The sequence below is a fragment of the Pyxicephalus adspersus genome, chromosome 1 (genome assembly GCF_032062135.1).
Source record: "Pyxicephalus adspersus chromosome 1, UCB_Pads_2.0, whole genome shotgun sequence".
Lineage (NCBI taxonomy): Eukaryota > Metazoa > Chordata > Amphibia > Anura > Pyxicephalidae > Pyxicephalus > Pyxicephalus adspersus.
Genome location: NC_092858.1, coordinates 143,803,459 through 143,814,152, shown reverse-complemented (window position 1 = coordinate 143,814,152; position 10,694 = coordinate 143,803,459). Strand labels below are relative to the sequence as shown.

Genomic DNA, 10,694 nt, shown 5'->3' with positions numbered 1-10,694 from the left:
CCAGGTCTGTGTGTTTGGCAGACAGATGGCAGAAATTGATTCTCCATCAGGAAATGTTTCAGTGAATGTCAGATTCACTGCTTTATAAATAGACCCCATAACATAACTCAAAGCCATTACAGTATGTCTTGATAATTAAATTAGTAATTTTGCTTACATTTCAGTAATCGTAATAGGAAATAACTGTATGAAATATACTTGGATGATCACAGCACCCAACAAAAGTCAGAAACTAGTTCAGAATTAGCCACTTAATTCTTTTTTTAAGACTCTTTAAGGAATGCAAAAATGTCAAATCATTTTGTCAGTGCAAGTTGTTGATGTGTTAAATTAATAAAACAGCTTGAATTAGTAGAAAATAAACCAAGGAAGGACTTACTTGACTTTCAGGCTGGCCAGCATTGCTTTGTCAATCCTGTAAGAATAAAATCAATAAACCAATTAATTATTCAGCTTTTACTTACAATTCAAACTGCACCAATGACCTGGAATTGGCTTTTTGCTTGGATGGAGTTATTGTAGCTAAATCTCTGGCTCATTGATCAACCATTAAAACAGCTAAAAACAACTTCATCAGCAGATATACACTGAATCTGGACTGCATTAAATTTACATCTGGGGACATGCTGTAAACATCCCGTTAACATTAAACAGAATTAATTATTGTTGTTTCATAGTAGTGCTGCCTGAAGCAATCAATCAGATCAGATCAGAAAATGTATCTATACATATAAAAGGTAAAGTTACTACAAACGCTCATTTAGTGTATCCCTTTGCAAAGTAGTTTGTGCTTCTTCTCCCCTCCACCTCTGCAAAGTCGTAGCAAAGGTGTCATTCTTTTAGATATTCTAGATCCTCCTATCATTTTTTTAATAAATTATAAAGAACAACGTATGCCTATTATATACAATCGAATAAAGGTGCTATTGCACATTTGGTCATATCCTATGAGCTTGTGATAGAAGTCCTCTGCAACCCAGAGTACACCCTAGTGCCCTCCCCAAGGCCTTCTGTTCCTATGTCATTTTTCTACACCCCACAGTGCACCGTCTGCTGATCCCATGCAAATTGCTATAAACCACACTGCACCCCATGTCTCTTCTGCCCTCTCCTAACCCTTCAGACACCAAGTTAGAAAACCCTGTAAATTACCAGCTGAGTGGCCACTGCGGAATGGACAGCAATGACAAGATGACAATGCCACCTAGTTTAAAGGCCTGCTAGGCTGGAACCACTGGTAACTAACCGGCAGGATGTGGAACTAGGAAGGGAGGCTTATTTATAATCAAAGCTCCATAACTCCTTCAGGCTCCAGAACTTTTGAAGACAATACTAAAATGCTTTCTCCATATCAAACACAAACCCTGGAGTCCCTCACCGCACAAAAGTGAAAAATCATGGACAATCAAATACACCATCCACAATCCTACAAACCAGTACCTTGCACTAGATATAAACTCATCTGAGCAGTTGTCACTGATGCTTTAATCAGTGTTTCTTAAACTTTTTTAATAATTGGGGACTCTTGAAACAACTTTCAGATCTTCAGGGAACCCCTGCTATAATTATTTGATCCACAGCTCCTAGGACATTAGCTTGGTGGTCAGTGGGAAGAATGTCTGTTACATTGCTGGCCAATAGGAAAAATGTCACCCTTATAGATAGCCAAAAAGATCATTGGTGTCATTTTAACTGACCTGAGGGTCAAAACTGTTCATAGCTCAAGGAACCCCCAGCAACCTCTGGAGGAACCTGTACTGAAGACATAGAAGCATTGTTCTCCTGCTATAGAGCAAATTAAATGGCCTTAGTATTAAATCAAAGACCTAGAACATGTACACAGATCAGGAACTCCAACCTAAAGTTAAAGTCAAACTGAATTGTATGAAGTGAAAGGAAGTTGAAAATGTAACTGGAAATAATTGAATGTTATAGTGACATAGGAGGATTAAGATCAAATGCTTAATTTTATTATCACTGCAGTAATAATTCTGAGATTTGTGTGTAATACTCCGTAATTATTTTCTATATGTCAAAATGTTCCTAATTTTCTTGCAAAAAAAAATAAATAAAAACACTGTTATAGCAAAAGTCATGTTTAAATTTATTGAACATGTCAAATGTAATCCATATATTTTTGTCACAAATTCAAAGCAAACCCTTCATTATCCAGTGTAACACATCTTCATTAAGGGAAACCAGTACTGAGGAAGTTTGAAGGCTGAACTCTTTTTCTAAAACTACTAGTTCCCTGGCTGTGATGCTGATTCTGTGGCGTCAGTACTGATCTATAACAAGTATGGAGGTAAGGAGTTCTGACTTTTATTCAACTTTCCTGTTCTGCATGTTTGTTTTAGGTAGAGTTTAAAAAAAAACTATTTTCTTAGAAGGTGACCTGCAGGCAAAGGCGGCCTCATACCAACCAGTCATCCTGGCTTCCTTTGTCTGGTATTTGTAAAGTACACAGCAGCATGGATCTTTCAGGTTTTATCAGAATGTATCTTGGATTTAATGACTATGGCATTAACTGTTAATTATTCTTTGCACCCAACTCCGCAAACATACTTTACATTCTGCAATCATTTTCATTCCATTGACACATTGGAAAATAATTTCTAGAGACTTCCACATGGAGCTATATGAAAGACTGCTAGGATGTGTAGATTGCATGAAATCCAGCTGTCTCCTATGAATCAATTCCAGTGATTTTCGGTGGTATTGGTAAACACACTGTTTTGGGACCTGCTGTGAAAATAGGATCAATCACGGGTCTAATGTGTCTCAGAAGGTTCCAATTTCACTAACATATCTTTAGGAACATTTTCTTATTTCAGAATTCTTCATTCTTTTACATTGATTGCAGATATTTTATGTCCCCAATGACTTTTGTCTGCTTATCAGAATGTACAGGGATGCTATAATGACAATAGAAACCCCAGACTGCCAGCAATACAAATGCAAATCTTTTCCAGCAGAAAAAAATAGTTTTCTTTAAATTAAAAAGAAATCACATACCATGCAGGACCCTAACTGGTGCACAAAAATACAATAAATGAAAAATTGTTTCATAAACTTTGATGGGTGAATCAAAGATAATACACCACTAAGTTTTATCAGAGATGAGACATCTATCTCATGCTACCCTCCCACTGAGTTCTTGCAGCCCCATTCCATAGAATGATCTTGTAATTCTAGAGAGAAGTCCTCCTGCTATATAAACACAAGGATCCAACAACCAATTGAGGTGCTGAATATGTTTGCTGCAGTAATTATATTTTCATCTTGTGTCTGCTGGCCCCATGGAATGATGCCTGTAGGAGGTTTATCGCCTTTTTTCACAAAAAGCTTCCCTCATGTTTCAGTTCTTTTGACATTGAAAAAACTATTTACTCATTCTAAAAATATGTATTTATTCTAAAAATATGAAGACCGTGAAGCTAGAATATTCAGACTACTCCATACGAATTACAAAGTATGACTGGAGCTGACAGTTACATATAAATCAAACCACAAAAGGGTTTGCACCATGCATAGGTTGTCATTTTCTTCTAGACAATGGTATTAGGATCCATTCTTACTTAACTGTTCCAGTGGGGTGCAGCAATGCATGTTTAAAAGGCCCACTGTAGATACAAAAAAAATGATCATAGCCATGGCTACTGTAGGGTTATTGTGCAATGCTGTCTTGTGGTTGACAAGCAGGGCAAGCTAGACTGAAGATGGTGGTGACTTGGGTGTGAGATGATGAAAAGGACTGTTGCTTCCAGAAAAGATGAGAAAGATCATCATCATGCTTGGGCATGTATTAACTGTTGGTGCTTAACTTTAGTTCCTTTTTAAAGCAGTCCAAAACGCATCCTTTAAACAGTGTGAGAGGAGCACATTGTGGATGATAAAGCATTGAAAGCAGGCTTTCTGTAGCTTCTCCAATGCCTGGGCCCACCTTATCATGCATTCCACAGTCATGCATGGCTGCTACCATATCCTTGGATGATGAAAGCAATCACTGGGTAATCCATCAAGTTCCTAGACTACACAATATAAATAACAGATTCAGGAGTTGGATGGGATTTGCCTTATAATATGCTAAAAGCCCTAAAAGTCTTGATAGACCCCCGTAAGGCAAGAAGAACAGAATAAGTCTTAATATATCAAGTCATGTCAAATGATGGTTGTTGTTTGGTGCTTTTTATTAGACATTATATAGCTAAGATACATTTTTTGTCACATACGGTAATACATTCCTTTCACACAGCCAAACTTTAGACTGGTATTCATTTTTTTTAATGAATGATTGCCTGCAGTAAATGTCAAGCACAACTAAGGCAAAACTTTTATGCAGTATATCAAAGAGCCTTTGATCAACTAACAGTTGTAAGAGGTTTGCAAGAACATTGTAATGTCAAACAGTACACCAAATATTGCCTAAAAGCAACGATTTATTGCACTATATCCCTGGTGCCCAACTTACAGCCCAGGGACCTAAAGCAAATCTTTAGCATTTTGTTTGTTACAGCAAACTGTAACCAGTGAAACGAAAAAATATTCTTTATGTCAGCTTACTGATTTATTTTTCTTTTGTCTGATCTTTTATAATGTTTGGGGATGTTTAGAGCACAATGTGGAAGCAATGTTTTGTAGCATCTGTATTACCAGTCTAAGGTAATGTGTTTCCAGTCTATGGCATTCTCCAAAAAGCATGTTCCCAGTCTCTAACAACTCCTACGGCATGTTTGAAGTCTCCGACCATCTCTTTTCTGCTGTCTATATAACAGGTTTATGCAGCCTATATTTACTAAATATTATATATTGCCAGTTGGTGATGTTGGGGCCACATTTGAGGCCCCTAATACCGAATACCAAGTAAGACTGCCAGTGTACTACATGAAAATGACATATCTATTGGATACTTTTCAGGGAAACATGTATGCAGAAAATTAATGGAAAATTTAAGATAATCCAAAACTTAAATACTTTTTCCATGTTTTTTTGCATCTTAGTGGGGCTAATCTTCTAATTGCTTCTATTTATTTCCTGTAATCTGCAACCTCTTTGTCTTATCATAGCCTTGTATAAAATTAACTTAAACTGAGCACAATGAATAGAGCAGCAGAATGGACAAAGTGTAAACTTAAGGACAAACCCAGATAAGCAGAGGAGGGAGTAGGAGTTTTAAAGTATCCTCCCAATGAAATCCTGATCTGAGTCTGTGTCCCTATAACAAGGCTGACTATACACTGGTAGATATGTGCACATTCAATGATTTATATCTCCCTGGTAGCACTCATTTACTTGGATTACTGCCCACCGTGCAATATCAATCATGTATAAGCGGAATCAAATTGAATATCAATTGGAATTAGTGTTGGATATGCTGTTTAGATTCCATCCCTTGAAGTCATTTACCAAACCAACAACACCTCCATTTGTTTTACATTGGTATACAATAGGTGACGTGCTTTGCCTCACAATCAGCTGCCAATTGGGGCATTCCCATTAGTTTTTACTCAGCGGGGAGCACTATCATTGGCTGGTGGTGGTCAGAGCCGTATATATCATGACACCAGGGATCCGTCTGGTATACTTTATGCCCTAGCCTCTAGTACTAGCTTTGTACTGCTCAATGCAGACATATGCAACTGTCAATCATCTCCTGCTTTCTCTGTGCTCTCTACTCTCCCATCTGGCTCAATCAACAAAACAATGAGCATTCCAGATCTATGTTAGATATGTCCATGAAATACTGCATGCGAGTCTATTAAAAAATTTCCATGGTCAGGTAAGGTCAGGTCAGGACAGGCATTAGCAGAAGGCTGTAGCAGCCTGCTTTTATCTCTCAGTGTGGGTTTTCTTCAAAAGGTACCTGTGAGCTATCAAAGAACGGCTCAAGAAACACAAACATGTTTTACCATTTTAAATGTGTTTATTTTTGTTCATGTTTTTACATTTTCTTTGGAATGTGTTTGTGACATACCAAATAAAGCTTCAGTAAGAAGCTTGGTAAAGTATGCCAATCTATCTAATTTGTTACATCAACTTGTGGCTGAGTTTACTATAAACACAAATTGGTATCTGGTTTACACTTATTTGGCTTGAACAGGATCCATAACATTATCAGGTGATACAAGGTGAACGCAGGGGAGTCTATGTTCACATTGCAGTCAATGCTCAGATGACATTCATATACTTTATGAAAGGTTAAAGGAAGGAAATGTAATTCTAATAATGTGCCAGGAGTTCATATATCATATTATCATGCCATTCAGGGGTAGAGATAGGGGAATGCAAAGTATGCCACTCCAGGAGGGCCCCAGGCCCAACTTAGCCAACAGGGGCCACCACAGCCAGGGTCGGACCTGTGGCATTAATTGCAATGCGCACCGACTGAGAGACCAGGCAATGTGGCCGAGCAAAGGATCAGTTGTTCCTGTGTTTTGCTGTTGTTTGACACTCATCCTCTGCACATTGTACATGGTATACAAGCAATCTATATATTCTGGTATAAGCATGTAAAAAACTGACATACCACAGCACTATAACATCTCTGTGATATCATTAGTCTAATGTGTTTTCCTTGTTTGTTCAGATAGGTAAGCCATGAAAAGTTGTTAGTTCTGAGCTGATTCCGCCAATGCACAATTTACTATACACATTATTAGTGAAAACATTAAATGGCTTGACTAAGCAAGTGTTTTGTTCAACAGGAAGTGTGTTTCCTGAATATCTGTGCTATTAATAATCTAATACAGCAGGGCCATGCTGATACATTTATTGAATGCCTCTCTAAACATTTTTATCCCAAGAACAGTTTTATCCCAGATTCTACAGAAAACATTGCACTCTTTAAGAATTCATTTTATATTAGGCATTAGGTATATTACAAATTAGGAGCTTTTTCCAACATGTTATGCTGTAAAATTAGAAAAGTACAATGTTATGAAATGATTGTCCTTTAAAAAAATGAGTCCTATATGACCTGCAGAGCCTAAAGAAGATTATTGATTTCTTTTATAACTGAACTGCTGTATAGTAGATAAATCTGTTTTTGACATCTACTAGAACAGCCTTTCTCAACCTTTTCACCCCGAGATACAGGAACTTTTTTGGCAAAATTTTAAGCATACCAGTGGAAAATTACAATATTGTATTTACTAGACATTAGTTCAATGTTAACCTATACCCTAAATGTAGCCCTTAATCTAACCCCCTGCCAAACTTTTTGTCAACCTAGTATTACATTCTAACCTAATCTTTAATTTAAAACAACCTTCAAAAACCTTATCTAAATCCTAAAGTATAACCTAATACTAAACTTCCTAAATTGAAACTAATTCATTGACCTTTAACTTTAACCCCTAATATTTATTTATAAAGCTAACCTTATCGCTAACCCCAACCTTACCCCCTTTATTATTTAAAGTAACTTTATGGGATTAAAATTATCCTTCATTATGTAATATGGATTGTAATCCTGTTCCAACACACTTGGCGCAAGCAGCATCTGATTTAAAATGTGGGGGTCCCCCAGATGTCAGGGTCAGGCTGCTAAATTCTGCTTTCCATAGAAAATATCTAAGATTTTAATGCAGTTATATTGTGAAATTTGAAGGTGATTTACTTCACAATGCTTATAGCTGTAGAGGTGATTAAGGGATTGTTTAAAAGGGCTTTTACTCTTTCTATAGAATATGTAACTACTTTACCATGCTTAGTTTGGGGATAGATTCACTTTATGACTACAGGGCCACAGGTTTTCCAATACCAGTTTTATACTCGGTCTGTAGTTATTTTTGAACTTTTATGCATAAATGGTATATAGGTTCTGCGCAATTTTTCAGCTTTAGTTCTGTCAGGCCAGAACATTTTCTTTTTGCAGATAGAGCTATTTGGTATTGGACACAGACAAATTTAGGTTACATTGAGCTTTCAGCAGATTTCATTTAAATTGCCTTCTAATCAGTTTTCATTCTCCTGCCCCCGAAACCTTTTGGCTCTAATGATCCCATTTGTTTTTTCTTTGTGAAACAAATAAGAAGACACAAACCAAATTATAAAACATGATCTGAGCTTACAATAAAGAAGTTTGTATAAAGATATAATGATGTAGGGGATCAAAAGGGGTCTATAGAATAAACCACTGAGCACAGCCACAAATCAAAAGAATGACATTTCCTAGTTTCGTTTCATGACTGCATTTGTCAGCGTGGGAGGGAGAAGAGGTAATTACTAGCATCTTTGCAGCAAGTTAGATATAGCCATTTATTTATTTCCAGCCTAATGGGCATCCAGCCTTATCTAGCATAGTTATTCGCAACCAGGATTCCATGGGAACTCTACACACCCAGTAGAAGTTTATAGGGGTTTTTAGAACTGTGTCTAATTAATGTTGCCTGCAAAGTTCCAGGGCCAAATGCATTCAGCAAAACCAGATACATTACACTAAAAATCGTGTAAGCTGGATGCCACTGAGAGGGACAATATTCCCACTTACCACCAATGTTGGGATTGATGCATTTTCATCAGTGCCAGCCAAATAATAGATTTAATGAGGGGTACCCTAAAAGGTTCACCTAGGGGAAAAAAAGGATAAGTAATGCTGCTCTATTTCCTGCTCTTCCTTACGGGAACACCCCTTACATTCATTGGATTTAAGCCCTTGTAATCTTGAAGGACAAATGGGGCATTACCTAGGGGGTCTGCATAGGACAGGGCACTGTAATGTTTTCTGGAAGAAGGGTACTGCTCCCTAACATCTGCTCCCAATAGCCATGATCCATCCACATTACACAGAAGAACACAAGAGGACACTGGGTCTAAACTTAGGCTTGCAAATAAAACAGAATGGTTTTATTTTATTTTATCAGATAAAACTTCACCATTAAGCACAAGGGAAATATGCAGCTATTTTCAGTTTAGAATGCAAGCTCACTTGTATGAAATGGTAGAAGAATAAGATTTTTAAAATGTATTTTATTATTATTATTCATTTTTGTTTATCTAGTTCAGCCTAGCTCATAACTTGTAAATATTTGACTAAACCTGGACACCAGCATGAGTATCAGCAGATTCTACAGATAGTGTTTACACCACATTCAGCATCCCACTAATGTCAGGTCACAGGTGTGATCCAGGCAGGTTTACAGTAAAATAAAATCTGCCCTTGAAAAAAGAGTAATTCGACTCTGCTATAGACAGGAAATGTACTACTAAGCATCTTTTTATCAGCATGACACAGAACACTCATGTCACCACAACAGAACATCAGGACATCTAACACCAAGCAGCTGTTCAGGCAAATCCATATTCATACATAATGTCAACAGTATTCATCAAATAGTTTTTACAGAAAACCTAAAGGGGAGCTCCAGGAATTACCTGTGGAAACGTCCCTTCACTGATATAGGACCTGATGGCTGGGAGAACCTCGGTTATCCACCTAAATTAGAATGGATCTGTTCCAGGAATGAAAACATTTGCCAACAAATTGCAAATAGTTTTTAAGGAATCCTGGATCACCCAGGATTATAATCTTTCTTCTCCAGTCTTGGAGAAATAATCAGGGCCATAGCCTTATGAAAATGTTGATGGGACTACTTTAGGTCCAGCACTTGCACATTTATGCTTATGAACCCTGTTGTATTTTAAACTGAGTAAAGTGAGACTAATAGAATATCATAGAATTCCATTTGATCACTTTGTTCCATAGAAATAAGTTGCAGATAGAAAGTTCTGACAACTCTGACCTTCTGATCTGCACACTTGTTCTCGGTCTGCGACCATAAAAATGTGTTGAGGGTCAGAACATTGGCTAAGCAACTTGATGTTACATTGACAGTGCCATATTTCTATCATGAAAAGTTTTTGGACAGTTTTTTAAACTTTAAAATTCATGAATTACTTTAGAATTTTTCAATACTGAAAGAGGATTTGAGTACATAAAGGAGCCTTAGCAGTGGAACTAAAGTCCCAATTTGAAATACAGGATCATGCAGGTGGCTATTGCAGAAATGGACAGAAGATGACCCTTCTGCAATAACCATTTTTACCTGCTTGATCGCCATCCAGCTGTTAATTTTGGCTTCCCTTACGGAATGAAAGAACAGGAGTTATGTCATCCAAGCAAGGTCAATCAAGATGGCTGAAGACCATACGGAGAAAGAATAAAAGAGGGAAGATGGCAAAGCCCAGCGATGGAACAAGGATAGGTTTGGGTTTAGTTCCACTTTAAAAATGCTTGTTTCTTTTTTATATTTAAATTCCCTTTACAACTATCCAGTCCACAGGCTAGCAACATTGCTGTGGGGAATTTCACTTCAAAATGACCTCATCTGTGCAGTATAAACAGGTAATAAAAGTTACAGGGGGAATTCTAAAACCTGTGTTAATGGTAGTGACAGACTGCATTCTACAGTTAGGTCCATAAGTATTTGGACAGAGACAACCTTTTACTAATTTTGGTTCTGTACATTACCACAGTTAATTTTAAATGGAAAAACTCAGATGCAGTTGAACTGGAAACCTTCAGCTTTAATTCAGTGGGTTGAACAAAAATTTTGTATAAAAATGTGAGGAACTAAAGCCGTTTTTTACACAATTACTTCATTTCAGGGGCTCAAAAGTAATTGGATAATCGACTCAAAGACTATTTCATGGGCTGGTGTGGGCAATTCCTTTGTTATGTCATTATTATTAAG

General features: G+C 37.1%; 1 protein-coding gene across 1 annotated transcript in view; it reads right to left on the bottom strand.

The window, feature by feature from the left end:
* The window catches only part of RAP1GAP2 (RAP1 GTPase activating protein 2), a gene marked incomplete in the record, with an annotated part of 332,769 nt that overhangs the window by 307,568 nt on the left and 14,507 nt on the right, over window positions 1-10,694 (bottom strand). Inside the window, 1 exon segment of the mRNA XM_072429866.1 lies at window positions 380-415. Within this exon segment, the coding sequence (XP_072285967.1) occupies window positions 380-415 (36 nt within the window).